Here is a 23,642-nt window from a genome sequence, read left to right on the forward strand (position 1 = left end):
TATAAGCAAGTGTTTTAAAATAGTAACCTGCAAATTGTAAATGTACTTTCTGTGTCTTTAAATAATATTATATCACATAAATCATACATTTGTATCTAACTAATCTATCTAAATTGTATCTAAATTATATATGTGCCTAGATACTATTTATATAAAAACCTCAATAGTTAATAAAATTGATAATATTAACAGTATTGTAAAATGTATTATTACTAAGTATTAATTTGTCATGTTTTAGTTAAAGAACTGTTTACTAATGATGTGTGGCCATTATACAACAACGTAAAGTTTCTGCTTTCTTTATCCAGCAGATGGCGCTGTTGCAAAATCATTGTATAAAGTTTTTAAACTTTTAATATTTTAAACATTTCACATAAATCCAAATAAACCCGATTTTATTTTGTAGAAAGATTAAAATATTAAAAGTATAATTATAACATTGACATACATTTGAAAAGCTTTGAAATAGTTTTCAAAAAATGTATTAGTCTTTATTTTTGTATCTTTGTATTTTGAAAGATTTTATATACTCTAATAATATTGATATTGTAAAATGTATTAATGCTAAGTATTAATGCTATGTTTCAGTCAAAATAACTTTTTTATATATGACGTTTGGCAAAGGTTTTAATTGCTATACAATAATGTCATGAAAAGCTTCTTCTTTCTTTTTCCAGCGGATGGCGCTATTGCAAAACTATTGGAGATGTCATTCAAACCCGAGTTTTTAAACTTTGTCAAAAATCTCACATACACAAATAATCCCGAGTCTATTTTGGTAGAAAGATTAAATGTATAATAGCACTGGCAGACATTTGAAATGCTTTGATATAATTTTTAAAGAATTCTCTTTGTATTTTGAATGATTTTTTATAGTCTTCTGAACTTTTGTTCTGTTCTCGTTTAAAAGTTGTTTTTTTCTGATTTGGACCCTCATTTTACGGTCTTTTATTCGCTTATTGTTATTGCTTCACAGCCTTACCTGAATCTGTCCACGCATCTGTCCCTTTCAATCCCGCCCACTTTACGCGCCGCCACACCAGCCAATTAAAACGCTTGATTTTTTAAGTAGGCGTGTCCACGACGCTCGCGAGTACAGACCTGACGTGTGCTGACGTCACATGGACACTCTCCGACCTGCCTTTAGCTTAGCTTGTCTTAACTTTTCCTTTATTCATCCGGATTTGATTTGGATCGCATTTGATTCGGTTGTGATTAAGAGACAGGCTGATAATAAAGCGGGACAGACGCGTGCGAACGCTGACTGTTCACGTGAAATATTTCCTGAGCGGGGTTTTTAACGGTTCGCGTTGAATTTCATGCGTTAGCTCGAGCTGATCTTCAGTCAGAAGTGCAATCATGGGTTCCAGAGCTTCGTCTTTACTCAGAGAAGAGGACATTGAAGAAATCAAGAAAGAAACGGGATGTAAGTATGGGTTGCGGTGTATTAATTCTGTGATAAACATGTGATTGAATGACACACAATGACAGCATGTACTGCCTGTAAGTTAGTAAGTTCTCATCCACATTCATATTTATTTACATAACGTTGCATTCCAATAGGAACTAACGTACATGTATAAAGTTTGCTTATGTTCTGTGTTTTTAACATCTTGACTGGTGCATGTAAAATGTGCATTAGTGGGACAGTGTGCTGCGTTTTGATAAGAGTTTTTTGAGGGAAACAGATGCATATCTGGGATTTCAACAAGCTGATGCTTTGTTAGGGTGTGTCAAAGTTTAAGGTATTTATTGTCATTAAAGAGTTTAAAACGAGCAGAACATATAAACATATTTACATATTTGGATTAAACATTAAATGCACTGTCATTTGTAAGTCACTTTGCAATACAGCCTCAAATGAATAAAGTCAATATGCACATTTTGTGTAAACAACTGTAGATAAGTCTACTTATATTATAGCAAAATGTGCATTTACATGTTATGCATTTGGTAGTTTAGCCAAAAATGAAAGTGACCCCATGATTTACTCACCCTCAGGTCATGCTTAATATATATGATCATCATCATCTTTCTGGTCAGATGCTTTGGTCTTCTGTACAGATGAACCACAGGGAGAAACATCCACCCCTGCTCTAAAAATAGTCTGTGAACATATTTACTCAGTTAGTGAATGACTTAAAGTACTTCATTTTCAGATGAACACCATAAAAGCATTACATTTGTGTTATAATGCTTTGTGTTGAGATAAGTCGTTGCGTATCAGTCATATTACACTACTGCTGCATCACAGCGCTTTCATCTTTATTAGATGTGGTTGTGTTTTATCCCTGGATTGAACAGCACTGTCTGTTCTGTATCTTATGTCCAGTGATGTGATTTATCATGTGAAATAGATCTGTAATTACACAAACTATACACCTGCGTAGTTTAGTGGTAGACCATTGCATTAGCAGGTCAAATGGGTTTAAACTAGAGATTCATCGATATGAAAAAAATTCCCACCATTATTTAGACTGTTATCTGCCGATAACGATAGTTTGGTGGTTATATTAACTTAAGTTAACTAAATTCTGGATGTTATTCATTCATATAATGACCAATAATATTGAACGAGTGATGTTTTTTTACATTTTCTATACACTGGGCTCTTTGCATTTTCCTGTTATCTTTTGATTGAGCTGATATATCGGCCATGACTATTGGCTGATTTTAATAATGAGAAAAAAATAGCTTTTATTGACCAATACCAATTATTGGCTTATATATGCATCTTTAGTTTGAACCCTGGAAACATACATAGTGATAAAAAATGTAAACCTTATAATGCTTTATTATACGGCTCTCTAAAATGCTACATTCTGATTGGCCAGTCGCGACATTCCAAGGTTCGTTCTATTCAGATAACTACCGCTCAAAACTAATAACACACGGTAGGCCGGATGCTGCAAATCATTTTGACAAGTACAGTTTAATATTACACAAAAATTAAATATACATTTGTATTTTAATAACATATATGACATTATATTTACAAATGATTTAACCAAATAGTGTGTTTGTGACATTTGAACATCTTGTCTTATCTTATAAGGCACTTATTTCATTGCTAAAAAAATGTTATTTTGTGTATTTCGTATAATACAATGTGTTTGCGTGGTTAATGGTTAAAAAAACACATTATTTTCCACATGCCGTACATTTTCGTAGATAAGGATATCCTGCTTTCCTCAAACGCTTTGATTTTGTACAAAACTCATCGATCTGAAAAGCTCTGTGTCCCTGATTGGCCAGCTAATCTGTACGTTGTGATTGGCCTGAATACCTCTGACGTCAATGTTACCGTGTTTAAAAGATTTGCTCACAATGCAATCCTAACAGAAGTTAACTTACAGGCTGTGAATCCGAAGCAGGAGGAATTATGATAATGTCGGTCTTGTCTACATCACCAATCCCAGGAAGTAAACTTTTGACTACAATCCGTGTCTTTGTAGTAGTCCAAGAAAAGAAATTTATGTTGGAAATAATATCTCGCATCATTGTTTACCTTGGAGCTTGTACCTTTTGCATATTGTTAACATGTACTAATACACACTTACCAGGGCTCCAGACTAACTTTTTTCACTAGGAGCACAGTGGCCCCCAACTGAAAATTTTAGGGGCGCAACCAGAAAATTTAGGGGCACACACCGTAAATCAACATGCGAACCAAATATTTACATTTCTACTAATTTCCACTGTATTACTAATAAATACTTTGATGATAGATGCAGAAAGTACAATGCGCTGTTTCAAATTCCGTGTCACATCAAAAAAAAAAGGTCAAATTTACTGGTCGCACATGTGCGACTGGATGTAAAATTCAGTAGCACACTCTCAAATTTTAAAGGCACAATGCCATCATTTGGTGGCAGTCTGGAGCCCTCCTTACACACCAAAGGAAATTTAAAAACATAAAACGGACCATAGGTGCTCTTTAAAACCGAAAGTAACCGTGTTTTCCTTATGGAAGGTCTGTATTCATTAAAAATCAATGTGTAATGTTCCTTAGCTTACTTATAAGTTAAATAGTCATGTAATAAGTGGGATAATGTACAGGCAGCAGCTTGTTATCGCAAAATAAGCCCCTTTAGCGTGATACAAATTCCTCAGCTTCACGTTGAGTCCTGATGACACTGTCTGGGCTTATTTTTGAGTTAACAACCAGCTATCTATACATATATATCCCTTACATGTAAAAGCGTTTGCCACATGCATAAATGATGGCTACTTGAAGCCATGTTTGTCAATGTCTGGATTGTAGTATTACATTGCTTTTACTATGGTACATGTTAAATATTCAAAACAGCAGACTTTTTTTATTCTCAATATGACTTTATTCAGGTAGCACTTTTCACAAAAAATGTATTAGTCAAATCCAGTCTAAAGTCTCTAATCTAATTTTAAGATAAAGAGCATTAAAGTTTGAGTTCAATCTTTGACGTGACCTTACTCTGTCATTATTAAAGAAGATACAGCGGAGAAAATAAGTATTTGACACATCAGCATCAGTGATCTCCTGGCTTTCTATGCCATTTTGGACCTTGTTCTCTTCATGTGTTCAATACTTATTCCCCGTGTCATTTTACTTTATTTATTATGACTCAACTTGTATACTTAAATGTTCTAATTTCTTTGTATGAATTCAATATTTAGCTTGATGGCTACATTTGGTGGAAATTTTGTGTCAATAGCCCACTTAGAAATCCCCTCTCTGATAAAAATGCTGATGTGTCAAATACTTATTTTCCCTGCTGTATCAATGTTATATTTTCACAGAATTTTGTTTACATTATAGGATGATTTTATGCAGAAAACCCTAGCTGGGTTTTAGGCATGGCCACTGTCCCCAGTGTCACATTTTTTTCCTGGCGTTCACATAAGAAAAACTTAATTCAAATTTGTACTTAAATTAGAATAAATAACCAAAATACTGTTTGCAATCTCATCTGGATTTTTTGAAATGCATGTTTGATATTAGCACATCGTTGGGCGTGTATAATTGATCTCGGTCAAGGTTTAAAGAATTGAGGATAACAGATTCAGGTATCCAGTAATCCAAGTATCAGCTGACGAGAAATAAAAAAGGTTCCTGAAACATAATAATACTCATTATGTGTTGTCCTAGTTATATGTGTACTTTGTGTGAGGTAATTCAGATAAGATTAAAATCACTGCTTTTATATGTTTCTGCTGGTGACATAAACCTCTTTGTCTGGCTTATAATGATTATTTACTCATTGTTTTGTGCATTACAGTTTCTCACAGTCAAATCACTCGACTCTACAGTCGCTTTCACAGTCTGGATAAAGGAGAGAACGGCGCGCTAAGGTAACACAAGCACACTGTTAACACATTACATGAGCTCAGAGGGCACAAACATTACACATGTAAAGCACTTTGGCTGTGTATGCGTGCTTTCATTTACATAAAATCTTTCCGATTGTTTAAGTTTAAACGGATTCAAGTGTGCTGGTTAACATTTACATGCGCCTCTGGCTTTAAACACGTTAACTAACTGTTTTGCTGTTTGAACTTTGATCACTTATGCTGCTTAAGATTTTCTTGGGGATCAAACCCATGACCTTTGCCTTGTTAACACAACTTTCTACCTATTAAGCTACAGAAACGCTATAGAGAACTATAACTTCATTTTGAGTAAACCTTTTAAGAGAAACATCACACTTATATATTTCATTAAGCGACATTGCCAAAGTGCGTTGATGTCGAGAGTGCTTGCGTAACTGTGTGTCTTCATAACCACCGGGGTGACCTCTGTACACTTCCATTGTATCTTTCTGTCCCTTTGTTATCAAATGGGTTCTGTGATGTTTCTTTTACCACATACACTGATACCACTGTTATAATTGCCTGTTTTTAATGACAACATCATCTGTGGTGTGAAACACGGTAAGGTGATGGTCAGCTAAACAAACATTGCGAGAAAGCTTGATCTCGGCAGGCTGCGTTTGTTGTTATTCAAAACATCTTTCAGACTGTGATAATTGATTACTGATGTCTGCTGTGTTTAAATAATAAATAGATTTATAAATCAGGGCAGTGAGGTGTGTGTCCTCCGGCTGAGCGTGAAGGTTATACATTCAATCTGATACTCTTCATTTTTTTTAAACAGTTACAGTCTCTTATTTAATAATTTGTTCTGTTAATGCATTGCTTTTTCCGAGTTGTTATGGGATTTCCTCAGAACAGTTCAGACACATTAATCTGAACATGAATCACATTTCTCAGTAAAGGATTGGCTGTGGTGTAAATCAAAGTTGTATTAAACACGGCATGACCCAATGTTAACTCAAGAACAGACAAAGTAACTCATAAAACAAATCAAACATGTCAAATGCTTTTACAAATTGTTTGTTCTGGTCACTGACCTTTTAACGTTTTATTTTACTATTCTTTTTATTGTTCAAGGTTGTCAGGTATGCGCAACAAAACCTGCCCAATGGCTGATTCGAACTAGCCCAGTGACTCGATCTCAAATACCAAAACTCATAATATGCCACATCCATAACTGAAGTACGTTATTTTGCAGTAAGGGATGCAACAGAAAACATTTGGTCAAAAAATAACTTTCTCGGACACCTTAAAATGTGTTCACACTTGCGCCGACTTGTTTTCCGCATTTTAGAAGCATGCGCGCCTCTCAGTCTGCACTGGTTGCTATTTGATAACTTTTTTTTGTTCCAAATTATTGCACATGCCATTTTTATTTATTTTTCCAATACAGTCAGTAAGTTTACAAATGTAATTTTACCCTCATATGACAGTAGGTACGTTTACATGCAACCAAATAATCCGTTTGTAATCGTATTGATGACTCAATCGTATCGAAAAGCCTTCATGAAAACAACTTAAACAAAACGATTGAGGTCCATCGGATGCTAATTACGATCGTATTGAAGGGGGTGGTGTAGTCCGATCTGTGATCCGATCCGCAGGAGTAAAGTACGCATGTAAACGCGTGAATCGTAGTATTTTCTCAATCGGATGCAAAAATACATTGTGCACATGCGCAAAACATTTGTGCTCAAGTTCAAGTCTTATATTTACCTCTTATATCACATGATTCTCGTCACAGAAACACGCTAAAGCAAGGCAGTGGCATCACGCATTATTAAGGTAAAGTTATTGGGGTCACGCAATGTACATTCTGCGGCGTTTATGTGTACTTTTAAAACATTAGGCTACTTAAAGCAATAAAATAGCGTTGTTTCTTTTGAAAAGTGTGTTTTCATCACCTATATCTGAAAACGTCTTAAGGACAACTTTCTTTAATTTCGCTTTGACTTTAATCCAGAGATAAAGCCTGAACTGGACGAGAGAGGCTGTTGCCAAGTCCTCTGCTTTTTTTGAGTTTAAATTTGAGCTACTGTTTAAACTGTTTCCGCCTGTTTTTTCTTCTGCGGGTTAAAGATGAAAGTATTTCGTTCATTAGTTATTGGTATTTGGGCTGTGAATAGTCATTAGGATGCTTTTGGGCTAGTTTTGAATGTCCATTTGGCAACCCAATCTGGCAACCCTGGCTGTGCGCTTGCGCAGACGTTTGGTTCAGATTTTATAGAATGTAAATGAACATTTTTAATCAGATTGCAATGTTTAGGGTGCATGTAAACCTTCAATCGTATTAAATTCAGTCGGATTGACAAAATTTTGTGCGTGTAAACATAGCCAGTGTGGATGTTATTCTATTTATGTGAAATAAAAATTTCAAAGATATTTTAATACTTTAAAAATATGCAAAATATGCTGTTCCAAATTATTATGCAGAATGCACTTTAGCCAAATTTATAATGATACAATGGATTAAAATGATCCAAAAACAGATATCTGTCAAATGTGCTGCATGGACACAAAACAAACATTGTCTAAAAAACAAACACGAGGTAAAACAAATAATGTATTTACACAAGTTACATAATAATATATATATTATTTTGTGAAGTCACCGTTCAGGTGATCAGTGTTTCCTTCTGTATGCATGCATCACATTCAACTCATTGTATTTCTCTCCACTATAATGAAGATGCACGTGAACAGTGCAGTTTGTTGTGTGCTTCTATATATATATATATATATATATATATATATATATATATATATATATATATATATATATATGTATATATGTATATATGTATATATGTACATATGTACATATGTACATATGTATATATATATATGTATATATGTATATATGTACATATGTATATATATATATATATATGTATATATGTATATATGTATATATGTATATATGTACATATGTACATATGTACATATGTATATATATATATATATATATGTATATATGTATATATGTATATATGTACATATGTACATATGTACATGTGTATATATATGTACATGTATACATATGTATACATGTATACATGTACATATATACATGTATATGTATGTATGTATATATATGTATGTATGTATGTATATCTATGTATATGTGTATATCTATGTATATGTATATATGTATGTATGTATATATGTGTATATTTATGTATATGTGTATATCTATGTATATTTGAAGAGTTTGGTTCCAAAACGCGATAAACGCCATTTTTGAAAAGAGTTACTGCCAAAATCAGTATTATATCAGGTCAGTAGTTAAAAGTAAATTCTTAATTTTACGCAAAATCCAATATCCGCCGTGTTATTCTGTCATCTTTTCTCCATTTTTTCCCAAAATGCGATAAACGCCACTGCTCCTTTTTTACAGAACGCAATAAATCCATTTCTGATATTACAGCCCACCAGTCACGCAATGTAAACAAACAATGGCGGACGCGCTGAGTCCACGGAGTCCTAGTTTTCCTCATCTACTTTGTACTTCGTGATCAACAAACAAAACAAAATAATACTTTAATTGCATCGCTAAACCTGTGATGGTTTTCTGTGATGGGAAAGAAACGTAAGCCATCAGCATCTAATATTTTCCCTGAGAGGCACTCGGGAGACGGGTGCTTGTTCTCCCGACAGCATCAAGCTTCTCATGCTAACACATTGAGCCCAGAGGATCTTATGAAAAACTTTCCATAATTTTACTCAAAGTCAACGAAAATCGAGCAGGACCAAAAACATTTTACAGCTGATCTCTGTGAAAGACGTTAAGCGACGACATCAAGTAACCGCAATGACAGTGATCTTAATATGACAAAGTAAGTGTTTTGATTAATGACATTAATGTTTATATTTTTAATTAGTGTGTACAACTAGTCAACTAAATGAATATAACATGGCAAACATGAATGCACATTTATATAGGCTATTGATTCAATAGATTTATAGCATTTTGAATAAAAACTTGTCATGGATTTATTGCATTTTGTGGAAAAAATTATCCGTTTTTATAATAAATCTTTGAAAATCAAGTTATGGATTTGAATTTTTTATGTTTTTATAACCTAAAGATGCTATGTGAACGTTTGTAACAGAAAATAGTGGTTTTCATTTTGTCACTTTCTTGGTATAGAAAACACGTTTTTACCAAAATTTGTCAAAATGGATTTATTGCGTTTTGGAACCAAACTCTTCATTTGTATATGTGTATATCTATGTATATGTGTATATCTATGTATATTTGTATATGTGTATATCTATGTATATATGTATGTGTGTATATGTGTGTGTGTGTGTGTGTGTGTGTGTGTGTGTGTATGTATGTATGTATGTATGTATGTATGTATGTATGTATGTATGTATGTATGTATATTTAAAACTTCACAAACTAAAATAACTAGCTACTGGTATCGACCAACGCACGTAATGGAAATGAGACAAGAGAGACAAGGCGCTACGTTCTACATCATGCGCTGGAAACAAACTTATAGAAGCTCGTCATTTTAGTTTGTAAATATTTAATTCTTGATTTTTCTTACAAAATCAACCAATTCTGCAGGAAAATCTTGAACTTGGCAACTCTGTTAATGTTATCAAAATTTGTATTACTTTGGCTTTGACATTCTGTTTAAAAGTTCTTCTCAGGTTTATCTCATATGTATTGTTTTTAAATAAATCATTCATAGGCTGGATCATCTTATTGAAAGTGGCTAATTGAAATTGTATATGTAATGCAATTAAAAACATTTAAAAGCTTCAGATTGCATGTGTATTAAGCGTCATAATCGTTGTTATGTAAAACATATATGTAATGCAGGTAATGTTATTACTAGAACAAATGTTATTAAACTATTACTAGAAAGAAGTATGTCTCACTTGAATAAAATGCATGAAAAATCTATTTAAAATAACATGATGAATAATAATTTTCTCTGTCTATCTCTATCTATCTCTCTATCTCTCCCCCCCTTCAGCCGAGAAGACTTCCAGAGGATTCCCGAGTTGGCCATAAATCCTCTTGGTGATCGGATAATTAATGCCTTCTTCCCCGAAGGGTGAGAAACATCTAAATACAAAACACTTTTGAAACCTCTTCTTGTCATAGTTTGGTCATGTATGTGGTTTGTGTAGGCTTGTTTAGTTTGTTTGTAATTTTCATGAAGACCAGTTTACTTGTTTTTAGTTGTCCATTTGTTTGCCCATCACAGGACAGTTTTTAATGTTAGTTTGATTGGTAGGAAGTGACTGGTTTGTGGTTATGTTTTGTAAGAGTTTCATTAGACTGCAGAAGCGCATGATAAATATGCTTGAGGTTTTTTCATGACTGGGTGTTTCTGTTGGCAGATTCCTTGAATAGTGTCAAGTAATGTTTATGTGGGTATATCTGGCAAAAACATTTAAGTTTAAAGCACGCAAACCATTTGGACTTTTTAAAGCGTTTTCACAAGAACTTCTCTACTGTTGCAATCTCTGTTGTTTTTGTGCGGGTTTTCCTATCCATTCAGCCATTTTATTAGCGTATTTTCCGGACTATAAGTCGCTCCGGAGTATAAGTCGCATCAGTCAAAAAATGCATCATGAAGAGGAAAAATCCATATATAAGTCGCACTGACTATAAGTCGCATTTATTTAGAAAATTATTATTCTTTTGGGGGACATTTTGTTTAAGTCTTTCTCCGTTGTCTTCAAGTTAATGTTTCAGTTAACAGTTTTTTTCAGGGGTAGGCTACAAGAGCAACATATAGCACCCTCTCATGGCTATAGACGGTAATGTTTTCTTTTGGTTCACGTTAGTCAGTATGAATTAATTTTGACATATAAGTCGCACCTGACTATAAGTCGCAGGATCAACCAAACTATAAAAAAAGTGCGACTTATAGTCCGGAAAATACGGTAATTATAGCCACCGCCGCGTCAAACACTGTGGGTTTGCGCTATAATTCACTTTTCTATCGTATGTGGTACGATGCGGCTTGCTTTACTTTGGCTCGGTTTGCTTTTCCATTGGAGTTTAGTGCCGCTCACTAACATTTTAAGGGATAGTTCACCCAAAAATGAAAATAATGTCATTAATGACTCCCCCTCATGTCGTTTCAAACTCGTAAGACCTCCATTCATCTTCAGAACACAGTTTAAGATGTTTTATATTTAGTCTGAGAGCTTCTTGACCCTTGATTAAAAATCTATGTACGGTATACTGTCCATGTCCAAAAAGGTAATAAAAACATCATCAAAGTAGTCCATGTTACATCAGTGGGTCAGTTAGAATGTGTTGAAGCATCAAAAATACATTTTGGTCCCAAAATAACATAATTGCGACCTTATTCAGCATTTTCTTCTCTTCCACGTCTGTTGTGAGGTGCACGCACGAGACTAGAGTCATGTGACTGCAGTGACGTGGATGACATACGACGCGGCTGACGTGTTATCTGGTGCGCCCCAGCTGTTTTTTTTTTTCCGTTTACAGTCTGAGGGAGACGCACACTGTAAGTTTGAAAAAAAAACTTTGCAAACACGTTTGAGGATAACACGTCATCCACGTCACTGCAGTCACGTGACTTTAGTCTTGCGCATGCGCTTCACAATGCTGAATAAAGTCGTTATTTATGGACTAAAATGTATTTTTGATGCTTCAACACATGAGGGTGAGTCATTAATGACAATATTTTCATTTTGGGGTAAACTATCCCTTTAACAAAGGAGCAATGAAGGATATCAATTGAAAAGTGATTTTGATTTTCGCCATCTGGATATTTTTCACCGCTAAAAGGGAGTTTGGTCATCTTGCATTTAGCAGTGACGCTGCTGGTGATGATTCTCTCTGACCAGTTAGTGATCTGCAGTGTTAGACGTCCCACTTTAGTATCGGTACGACTCTTGAAACCTCAACCATGGTGGTACTAAAAAAAAGTGTGCACTGTACCGAGCCGTACCATCCCATACTATAAGGTGGGAAAGCGCCATTAGATTCAGATATATTGTCCGATCTATTGTGTTTCCCTTTTATCTTTGCAAATATTGTTTCTCATTGGTGTTTCTCCTGCTTCTCAGTGAGGATCAGGTGAATTTCCGGGGTTTCATGCGAACTCTGGCTCATTTCCGTCCCGTGGAGGACAACGAGAAGAACAAAGACCCGACTACAGGCGAGCCGCTCAACAGCAGGATGAACAAACTACTCTGTGAGTTCAGCTCAAACATTTCACATTAATATCAAGTACCTGCAAAAGTAATAATCTCAAATGATGTACGATCGAACAGATGTGGTTTGGCACCGCTTGTGCTCCAGTTCTTACAACTGTTTTAGTCTTGACTGTTTTTACAATGTACAGTAGCACGGCTTCAAGTGCTAGACTGCTTTCATATAACACGTAATACGGATACATTGTATCAATTAAAGATAAAAATAAACATTTTTAAATAAAAATATTAGATGACCTAGTCTACTGCACAATGATATATCCATTATCTGAGTGTATTATGATGTGTCGTATCATAACTGATATATAACTATTTATTTCTAACCTACAGTATCTTCATAGAAGGCAAAATGTAGTACATGTAGTCAAAAGGTACAAAGGGCTTAAAATGATCGTAGTTCTTATCTAAATAACCTTGTTTATATAAAACTTTTATTAGTCCACAAGCTGCTGTAATCAACAGCAACTTTTAATCTGTATTTGCACCTACGGGCCTTTGACAGTATGTTTTTGTGAACTTACTGTTAACGGTCATTTACATGCACAAAATAAGCAGTTATCTGTCAAAAAAACAGCTTATTATAGAAACCTGTTTTTAAGTGCATACATGCCAATGAATAAACCACTTGCGCAGAAAACTGCATTTACGCAGGATTTAGAGATTTGTCAGATTTCTCACAGTCAGTGACATCACCGCCTAGTCATTTTAAAAGTTATTGAAAAATCTGTCAAAAGCTGCCTGTAATGCATTTCTTTTATATCTGCGGAACCTAACATAAGTTGTCTCTATTAACAGCATGAGTCTAATGCAGACTTAATGCAGTGTGCGTTACTTTACGAGAAAAAATGGCAAGAATGCCTTTTTATGTAGCACAAAGTCTGGTTAATTAGCAGAAAACTACCTGTGCCGATCGGATTTCGCTTTAGCCTAGGGCTGCACGATTTGGGTAATTTTTCCCATTGCGGTTATTGATGCTAATATTGCGATGTGCGATTGCGATTATACTAAATTGTATCATTAGTCAACTTGATAGGTTTAAGGAAAATCCACACACAGTTTAGCTAAAATGTGTATTTGTAAAACTAGAAATGTTTTCGTATTGCCACGTGATGTAGCAACTGCTCAGTGTCAGTAATCCTAAATCCAAAATACCGCCATACAACAGACATAGAGGTTTTTTTAGCTACCAGATCACGGTCAACCTCCTCTGCATCCATCTTCGCTCTGGTATAAGTGCCGACGCACACCACACACGTGCATGCCACACGTGCACTGCCTTTTTTGCAGTGGTGTCAAAAGTATTCATATTCATTACTCAAGTAGAAGTATAGATACTAGGGTTTAAAAAGACTTTTGTAGAAGTTGAAGTATCAACTCAAGCTTTTTACTCAAGTAAAAGTGAAAAAGTACTGGTTTCAAAACTAAAAGTAAAAGTAATGTAAGGAAAAACATGTCATTAGAGAAAAAAGCCTATGCCGCACCATGGGACTTTTGGGCACTACCCTATCTCCTCTAAAAAAGGTTTCTAAAGGCAATAATAACTATAGTGTTATTAAGATTTTAATGTGAAAAAATTTGGGATTCACTAGGGCCAGGGGTAGGCAACGTCAGTCCTGGAGTGTCGATGTCCTGCAGATTAGCTCCAACCCTTATAAAACCTTGGTTACCTGTAGTTTCATGTGACTTTAACCTTTATTAGTTTGTTCAGGTCTGATTGATAAGACCTGGAGCTAAACACTGCTGGACATCGGCACTCCATGTTGCCTACCCCTGCACTAGGCTATCTGTTTCAACCACATACGGTATATGCCCATTAAAAATGAACGCATTTCAATACAATGCAAACAAATACATTAAAGCTGTGGTTCTCAAACTGGATGGTGCCAGGGGCCCCAGTTTTATAATATTTTATGAAATACATTACTTTATTATAAATTCTGTGTAACTAAACCTCAGAAAAATAAGACTACTAAACAAAAGCAATACACTGTATAATTTAATATGTTTTGTTTAATTCAAATTTTAAGTTTTAGAATGTTTATGTCAATCCACTGTACACAAGGGAGGCCGCAAAAAATGTTTGATAACAACTGCATTAAAGAATCATATATGTGTACTACTGAGCATTAACATGTGTTCCATAGAGAGGAAGATATAATGACTAGTTGCCTATAAATATTGTAATGGTGCAAAAAGTCAATCTTCAGAGCAGTGCCACTGGTGGCCAAACTTTTACAGTGGTGCCCTCTTTAGTTAAAAAACAACAAAATCACACACAACTATAGTATGTGTGAGAATAGAAATATGCTATTGTTATCATTTATAATTGTATTTTGACAGCAACACAAACTACAAATATGCAATTATATATTATAGCCTATATTTCTGCATCTGTACTTGTGTAGCTAATGGACTTTAGTATACTTTACTTTAGTCAGTATAAATCCAAGCAATTTTGGAGAATTTCTAAATGTTTTTATTGTAAGTAAATTAAAAGTCAGGTTGAAGGAAACAGCTGATGTCTATTAACAAAAGCAAAAGTTGGTATGTATGATTATGTGTTTCATTGATTTAACACTCAAGCATTCAGCTAAGTAGGTTTTGTTAATGCAAATAAAATTTACGGCAGTTATTAGCATATGCAAAACAACAATGTCTTTAGCATAGATATCTTTGCCATGCTTCAAAACGCAACGCAGCACAATGTCATTTAAGCTGAAGTTACATGATATAAATTGGTATTGTTACACTATTTAAATCACACAGATGAGTTGGTGTCAGCAGCCAGCTATACATTTACACAGGCTTGTGAATGTGAACTGACCTGAAAGTGATGCGCGAGTTTTATTTCCTACTTTTCCATTTGAAGACAGAATGCCGCGTTCTGTTACTGTACAAACAGATGGCGGATGATATCAAAGCATCGCGAGGGGAGACACTCTGCATGCTTTCTAACCGCTCTCGCGGTTCTTTTATGTTTATCTTTGCAGCGCTATCGAACAAACTCTTGATCATCTGCAGTCAGCTGTGGGGCGGGGATTGCGTACAAACCAATAGGGAGTTGGAATGGTGTATGTTTATACTTCTCATCCAACCACAATCGCATTCATCTGGATGATGCAATTTATCAAGATAGGTTTTTTTAACTATGACAAGCCGGAATGTAAATAAGAAAACAAGTTGAAATTAATAGAAGTAACGAGGCGATTTTTAAAACGTAAGGAGTAGAAAGTACAGATAATTGCGTGAAAATGTAAGGAGTAGAAGTAAAAAGTCGTCTGAAAAATAATTACTCGAGTAAAGTATAGATACCCAAAATATCTACTTAAGTAAGGTAACGAAGTATTTGTACTTCGTTACTTGACACCTCTGCTTTTTTGTTAGTTTTTCTTTTTTTTAAACAGCAAGGAAAATCATCAAACTGTTATTAGAAAGTTTGTGTTAACAAGTCCGCACATTTATTTATTTAATATAATTGCAACATTTTGCTGTCATATAATCGCACAGGCTGACATCGCGATTGCGATGCGATTAATTGTGCAGCACTACTTTAGCCGTTTATGATCTTATCTTTTTTTTTTTTGCACCATAATACCCAATTCTGTGTAACTGGAACCTGTTGTACACAAACATGGACACATACATACACTGCTTCATGTTCTAAGAAAACATGGTTATGGAAGTCTTTGGTTATTATATTTATTGGTTCTTCCTAACGCCAAAATAGCTGGTAGAAATCTTAATAATGACAAACAAAATCTCGCGCCTTAGGAGGTTAAATATATAAACAAACAATATATCAAATAAAAAACAGACCCTCTGCTTTCAAAAACAGTGTTTCATCTTACATTTATTTGTTCTCTTTTAAACACCTCTCAAATATGGGTAGGTTTTTTCAAAAATACAAAATGTAGAGCAAAAAGTTGAGATAATTGCATTTTTGTAAAAGACTTTTGTTAAAGATCAAATTCAGAGCAATGATCAAAACATACACAGAGATTTTACTGGTTTTGGATCAGTGGATGCCTTAAGCGGAAAGTATACTAGGGCCGTCCGCGTATGCGCGCCGTCCGCATGACGTCATTTTCGTCATCAGGAGGGTCCGCGGCCGGCCACGCGGACTGTCCAAGTGCAGCCAAAAATTTGAGACCGCGCGGACAGTGGGCGTACAGTCCGCGTACGACAGCGCATGCGTGTGAAAATATTTAGACAGGACACTCCACTATAAACAATTATACAAAGGAAATAGACAGCATTTGCACGTTTTTCTTCTTTAACTTTTCCTTCTTCCAAGAACAGAAAGCCCTGGAGCATGTTTGTTTGATTCCTGACTTTGTTGTCTTGTTGTTTGTTCTAAACTGTGTTTGCAATGGTGGATCAGTTACTTTTCTTCACCTATCCTAATGTTTTAATGTACTGTAAATGTCTCCAAATCAGTGCTGCCCTGACAGCCTGTTAGACTAATCATTTGTATTGCGTATAGTGTCAAACGCGGCCATCCGCGTGTAGCCGCGGGGACTATACTCGGAAAGCTGCGCGGACGTGTGCGCGCGCGAGCCGGACGCGGAAAAAAAGTATACCCGGGCCTTTAGTGTTTCATAGGTTGATTAAGAGCACCACCTAGTTGATAATAAGGATTGCTTTAAAATGCGTCATTGGCAGGGAAGCATTTTTTTTTTTATTGACAACATAACTCTTCAATGGCAGGGAAAGAGTTAAGCATAACATTGTGCATGTATATTAAATGTTTTCCTAAATGTTTTGGTGTGTTTCTATTTCCTTCCAGTTGCTTTCCGTTTATATGACCTGGACAGAGATGATAAGATCTCCAGAGATGAGCTGCTACAGGTGAGATTCATGTTTAATGATACACAACAGAGCCCTTCTATGTAAGAGACAGAGAACGCTCTATACAACCCTGTGACTCACCTGCTTTTGTCACCTCAATCCATACTTTGTCACCTGAAACTATTCACAGTCTCGCATAAGACAGAAGATCCGTTGTAAGACATTTGCTGAGTCATTTCAGTAACACAAGATTTTCCTGATGAGTGGTCAGTTGTTTGTTTGTGTTATGGGTAAATAGTGAATGGCCCTTATTGAGAAATTTTTATTTGCTGAAAGATGTTTACTGACTCTCGAGAGTCTAGTAATAATAAACTATATGACGTAGTTTATATTTTTCCTGCTTATTTCAAGCAGTAGTTATAAGTATTTAATCTTCTTGTTTATTGAATCGACTGATGTTAAACCTGGACATTGTTGAGTCATTTCTGGATGAGTGGTCGGTTGTTTGGTTGTGTTATGGATAACTAGTATCCATAGAATATTTGGTTAAAGATGTTTACTGACTCTTAACTCTAGTTTAGTAATAATAAACTATATGGCTTGTTTTTTCATGCAGTAGTTAGTTATAAGTATTTAATGTTGTTGCTTATTCTGTTGACCAAATGAACTGAAATATTTTTGTGCTAAATATTAGATCACAGAGATTTGACCAAAACAAATTCACTAGAGGGCAGCAGTTAGTAACATAACCATGTCAACCTTGAACTTGATCTGTTTACAGGTGCTGAGAATGATGGTGGGAGTAAATATTTCTGATGAGCAGTTGGGCAGCATCGCAGACAGGACTATCCAGGAAGCTGATACTAATGGAGACATGAATATCTCCTTTAGTGAATTCACTAAGGTAATGCCTTAAGAACAATATAATTTAAAATGAAACTTCTGTCGTAGACTCACATGCATGTTGTTTCAACCACATAATTATTGTTTACAATAGAGAGAATATCTAAAGTTTTGTTTTCCATGCAAAGAAAATGGATTTTTAGAGCAACCTGAAAGTTACATTTATGCATCCAAACGCGACTGTGAAGTGCATCACAAATAATACGTTATTTATCAGTATGCATGTTCACTGGGCTCGAACCCATGACATGTTGTATTGTTGCACTGCTTTGGAGATTTTCATGCATGATGACATTTAACATTTCCTGCAATGTTTGTAGTCTTATGTAGCAACTTGTTAGCATTACCAACCACCCTTTTAAAGACTTGTTAAAACTTTAAGAAGTCACGAGTGAGGGTATTACTGATGTGTTTTATGTGGTAGACTAAAATATCTTAAGATAGTGTTAAAGCAAGATTAGGGATGCGGTATAATTTGCATGCGCATCAGGGCAATTTCGCATTAATCATCGCAGACGAACCACCTGCGATATGTATGCAATATGGCCCAGCTTGTCAGTGAACTGCGGCTTTGTGTAGTAAATGCTGCTCCATTTGAATAGCAGCTGATGGCGATTTACTACCAATCAGCTTTACTGACGAGATGCGCATGATATCGCATGCAAATTATAGTGCATCCCTAAGCAAGATCTTAATTTAAAACACTCTTTAATTCTGCTAATACATTTATTAACTCCTGTTGTGTTTAAATGATAAAATAATAGCATACCTGAAGCTCAGTGGTAAAGCATTACATTGCAGTTGCACAAAAGGTTGTAAGTTCGATCTCAGGGAACACACATAATAATAAAATGTATACCTTATAATCAGGGCTTGACATGAACTTTTTTTGCTCACCAGCCACAGTATCAAAATATCAAATTTAAGTGATGTTGTGCATAAAACAGGCAAAAAAACATTTTTCCTAAACACTAAATTCAAGAAAAATTTGCTTACTCCATTGGCAGATTTTTATTTATTTTTTTTGCTTGTTTTATGCACCAAATCACTTAAATTTTATGTTTTTGGTCTAAAAACTAGACTATTTTTTTGGGTCGTTTTGCTCATCAAGAAAAAGCATTTTAATTTAAGAATTTCTAAACATTTCCACTGAAAACAAGACAAAAATACCAAGAATATTTTTCTTGAAAATACTTTTTTGCAGTGTATTATTACAGATCATATTTACACTGCAAAAAATTATTTTCAAGAAGAAGAATTCTTAGTATTTTGTCTTGTTTTCAGTAAAAATATATACAAATTCTAAAATTACTATACTTTTTCTTGATGAGCAAAATTACCCAAGAAAAAAAGTCTAGTTTTTATACCAAAAACATCAAATTTAAGGGATCCTGTGCATAAAACAAGCAAAAAACCTGAAAATGTGGTATGCAAAAAATCTTGAACATTTTTCTTAAACACTAAATTCAAGAAAAATTTGCTTACCCAATTGGCAGATTTTTTGCTTGTTTTATTCACCAAATCACTTAAATTTGATATTTTTGGTCTAAAAACTACACTTTTTTTCTTGGGTCGTTTTGCTCATCAAGAAAAAGCATCTTAATTTAAAGGTGCAGTGTGTAATTTTTAGAACAATCTCTTGACAGAAATGCAAAATAATATACAAAACTATATTATCAGGGGTGTATAAAGACCTTTTATAATGAACCCTTATGTTTTTATTACCTTAGAATGAGACATTTTTATCTACAAATCGAAGTCGCCATTTTGTGCCGCCATGTTTCTACAGAAGCCCTTAACGGACAAACTTTTTTTACGAAGCTGTCTCCAAAGATGACATGTTTGTCTGGTGGCGGCTACCGTAGCTTCTCTATGCGTTTTAAAAGCGAGAGGCTGGCAGTTAACTGAGCCATTGGTTGCAGTTTGCAACCTCACCACTAGATCCGCTAAAATTTACACACTGCACCTTTAAGAAATTTTTTATATTTTTACTGAAAACAAGACAAAAATACTAAGAATATTTTTTTTTTATCATTTTTTGTAGTGTATTATAACAGATCATATTTAGCTGCATGAAAAACAATCTGCCACTGGGGTAAAAAAAATCTAAAACTTTTTTCCTAAACACTTAATTCAAGAAAAATTTGCTTACCCCTTTGGCAGATTTTTTTTTGTGCTTGTTTTAAGTACAAATTCACTTTAATTGTATATTTTTTATTTAAAAACTAGACTTACTTTCTAAGTTAATTTTGCTCATCAAGAAAAAACATTTTTAGATATTTATACTGAAAACAATACAAAAATACTAAGTAAGAAAGTAATTTTTTGCAGTGCGGTAAGGCATAAATAGACTAGCTTCTAGTGAATGTAATAAAAGCTGTTGCCCACCATACACAACTAGACAAACACTTTAAATGTATTAACTACAGCAGTAAACAATGCTCAGTCAGAACATTAATTTTACTGTCAACTTGTTTATGCAGATTGTATTTCATAAGCTTGATTATGGTTTCTGTTAAAAGGGATTTAAATTTTCGAGAAGGCATGTTGGGTAATGCCTTTAATGCAGTCACATATTATTCCACTTGCGCAAAGTGTGCGTGTATGCACTCAGACTGCGTCCCGTGCTTTCACAAATCCATCAGCGCTGGAGCTCTCCATGGTAAAAAAAAAAAACTTAAACTTGGTGCAGGGAGTGCTCATGGGAGTTGTGGTTTCGTGTGGTTTTCTTTAAAGAAAACTACAATCGGAAAATTATATTCAACCCGCCAAAGTGGCTAGTAACCCACCACAAGTGAGATCTACCCGCATTTGGCGGGTGTTAATGTCAAGCCCTGCTTGTAATGCACTGTAAGTCATTTTGGACAAAAACATCTTCCAAATGCAAATATTATTGTAATACAAGATTAAAGGATTATTCCACTTTCATAAAAAATTCTGAGTATTTTCTTACCCCCATATCATCCAAAATGTTTATGTCTGTCTTGTTTAGTCGAGAAGAAATTACGTTTTGTGACAAAAACATGTCAGGATTTTTCTCCATGTAGTGAACCTCAACAGTTTGAATTCAGCATTAAAGGGCTCTAAATGAGGCGTAAAGGTCTTATCTAGCAAAATAAATGTCATTTTCACCAAAAACCACAACTTTGTGATGTGCCAGCATCTCGCCCTGGCAATCTTGTGTATATTTTTTCCGGCAACAATTACGATCGGTTTACTAGATAAAAACGTTATGCCTTGTTTGGGATCGTTTAGAGCCCTTTTAACCTGCATTGAAACTGTCAACCATTGAGGTCCACTATATGGAGAAAAATTCTGGAATGTTTTCCTAAAAAAAAAAAAATTTTTTTGACTGAACAAAGAAAGATATAAACATATTGGATGACATAGGGTGGGAGTCAATCCTTCAAGTGGAGTATTCTTTTAAAACAACATTTTGAATAAATATTTTTTATTTCTGACTGGACTCTACCATTAATACGCTCGCTTTCCTCCTCTCAGGTGTTGGAAAAAGTTGATGTCGAACAGAAGATGAGTATCCGCTTCCTGCATTAAAGATCAAACGTGTTCTACTCTCTGATTGGACAATATCTGTGTCTGTATAAATAAGACACACCCCCTGACTCTGCTCTCTGTGGACTGATTTGTCCTCTTTGCTCTCAGTCAATGTTAATCATAGTGTTAAACTTGATCACTGTTATGGTTATGTTTTAGTCTCTCTTGCACATTTGCTGTGGGGCTATCCTGGTCCCCTCACTTTTAAAAAAGTCACAATGCATACGTTTCTCTTGTATATTCAGATTTTATTTATTCCATATTTAATGCCCGCTTTACTTTCAAGAGGGGCGTAGCTGTCGCTTATATTGGCTCACCCTTGTTGTGACTCTTGATGTCATGAGTTTTTTCAACCTTAATCAACATCCTAAAGGCCAAATTTGATGCTTATGTAATAAAGAAATGTGTTTTTGAACATTTTCGTGAGGAATGGATGTACGAAACTCCGGCATACCTCACACTTCATTCTTCTTCTGTAGCAGGGATGGGTATCGGTTTCTTCTTGTAATAAATAGATATTTAGTCAGACGTTGAAATGGCTAAACTGCCTTTAAGTTAATCAATATTAGCGTTGTTTGTCTTTAAACACCTAACTAATGGATAACAAGCTCATATCTGTTAAGTATTCACGACAAAGAGTGATCATATTCGCTTATCGTTCTAAAATGACATTTTAGCTGCAAAATTTCTGTGTCGTTAGCAGCATTTAAAGGAAATACTGGAGGCTCAGTGGTTGACCATGACTATACGCTGCAATACGTTTAGGTGGAGCCCATTTGGAAGGAAAAGTGTATGAAAACAGTAATTTACTTGGTTTAATTGTATGTTTACCAAAGTATTTAAGAAATGTAACTCCTCCTGCATGTTTGTGCTACAGACATGAGTTATACCTTGATTTGAGAAGTCTGGACAAAAATAATCCCATAGACCTACATTTATGGGAAAGACCCAAGTTAAATCTAGGGACCAAAACATCAAAGACTTGGGTGGGACTTTTGAGCTGGGCCAGGAACAAACTATTTGCATCCGCCTGGCATTTTTTTTGCATTGACCACAAACACCACAGATGATTTATTTTTAGTAAAACATTTTGCATTCTTAAATTTGGGCAATTTAGTTTGATTCCGCTGTTGGCACAGAAATTATTTTTTTTCTCTTGAACTGGTCAGTTTCTTGAAACGAAGCTGTTTGGTGTAATATCTCCTGTTTATTGTTTGAGTTTTTATGCACCCTTGAGAGAGCCGAAACTGTGTTCCCATGTCAGTGCCTCACGCTATCGTGTCCGCACACAGCCTGTGATTATTTTAACTGTTGACTGAATGTTTTAATAGCGTGACAAGGACAGCTTTTATTGCTTTTTGTGTTTGCTTTATACGGGCAAAATCGCAATAGTTTCTGTGCCCTCCGTAGATGTAAGCACTGGAAATTATCTGATCACATGACGATGAAATCTACCTATCATTTACAGGTACTTGAAATAAATGCATTGCAGATTCTTTATGTACAGATTTATTAAATCATTTCTTATAGAGTTTGAGTTGTTGCGCGACAGCATCATGGACAAACCAAATAAAACATTTCAATGTAACTTATTAAGCTTATTATACAATTGAGATGTGAAGTCTGTGACCTGATTCAAATAAAAACAAGTGCCATAAAATCCAGTTGTTTTCTTTCACCCCACATTTAATAAAGTTTAAAAGCAGAGATATAAAACTAACCCTTGTTGTTTAATATTTAAGGGATTATTTAATTAAATATTTTTATTATTTAAGCTGTTTGATGTCGTTTTGCATTATGAGATCATGCACTTTAAAGGGTCAGTTCAA

General features: G+C 34.8%; 1 protein-coding gene across 1 annotated transcript; it reads left to right on the top strand.

The window, feature by feature from the left end:
- The first annotated feature begins 1,090 nt into the window (after window positions 1-1,090).
- On the top strand, window positions 1,091-23,473 carry chp1 (calcineurin-like EF-hand protein 1). The gene is made up of 7 exons (XM_073873567.1): window positions 1,091-1,426; window positions 5,259-5,331; window positions 10,344-10,424; window positions 12,421-12,548; window positions 17,354-17,415; window positions 18,137-18,259; window positions 21,760-23,473. Exons 1-7 carry the CDS (start codon window positions 1,360-1,362, stop codon window positions 21,811-21,813), a joined length of 588 nt encoding a protein of 195 aa, XP_073729668.1. The 5' UTR covers window positions 1,091-1,359; the 3' UTR covers window positions 21,814-23,473.
- The last annotated feature ends 169 nt before the right edge of the window (window positions 23,474-23,642 follow it).

The sequence above is a fragment of the Misgurnus anguillicaudatus genome, chromosome 11, assembly GCF_027580225.2.
Source record: "Misgurnus anguillicaudatus chromosome 11, ASM2758022v2, whole genome shotgun sequence".
In the NCBI taxonomy this organism is placed as follows: Eukaryota; Metazoa; Chordata; class Actinopteri; order Cypriniformes; family Cobitidae; genus Misgurnus; species Misgurnus anguillicaudatus.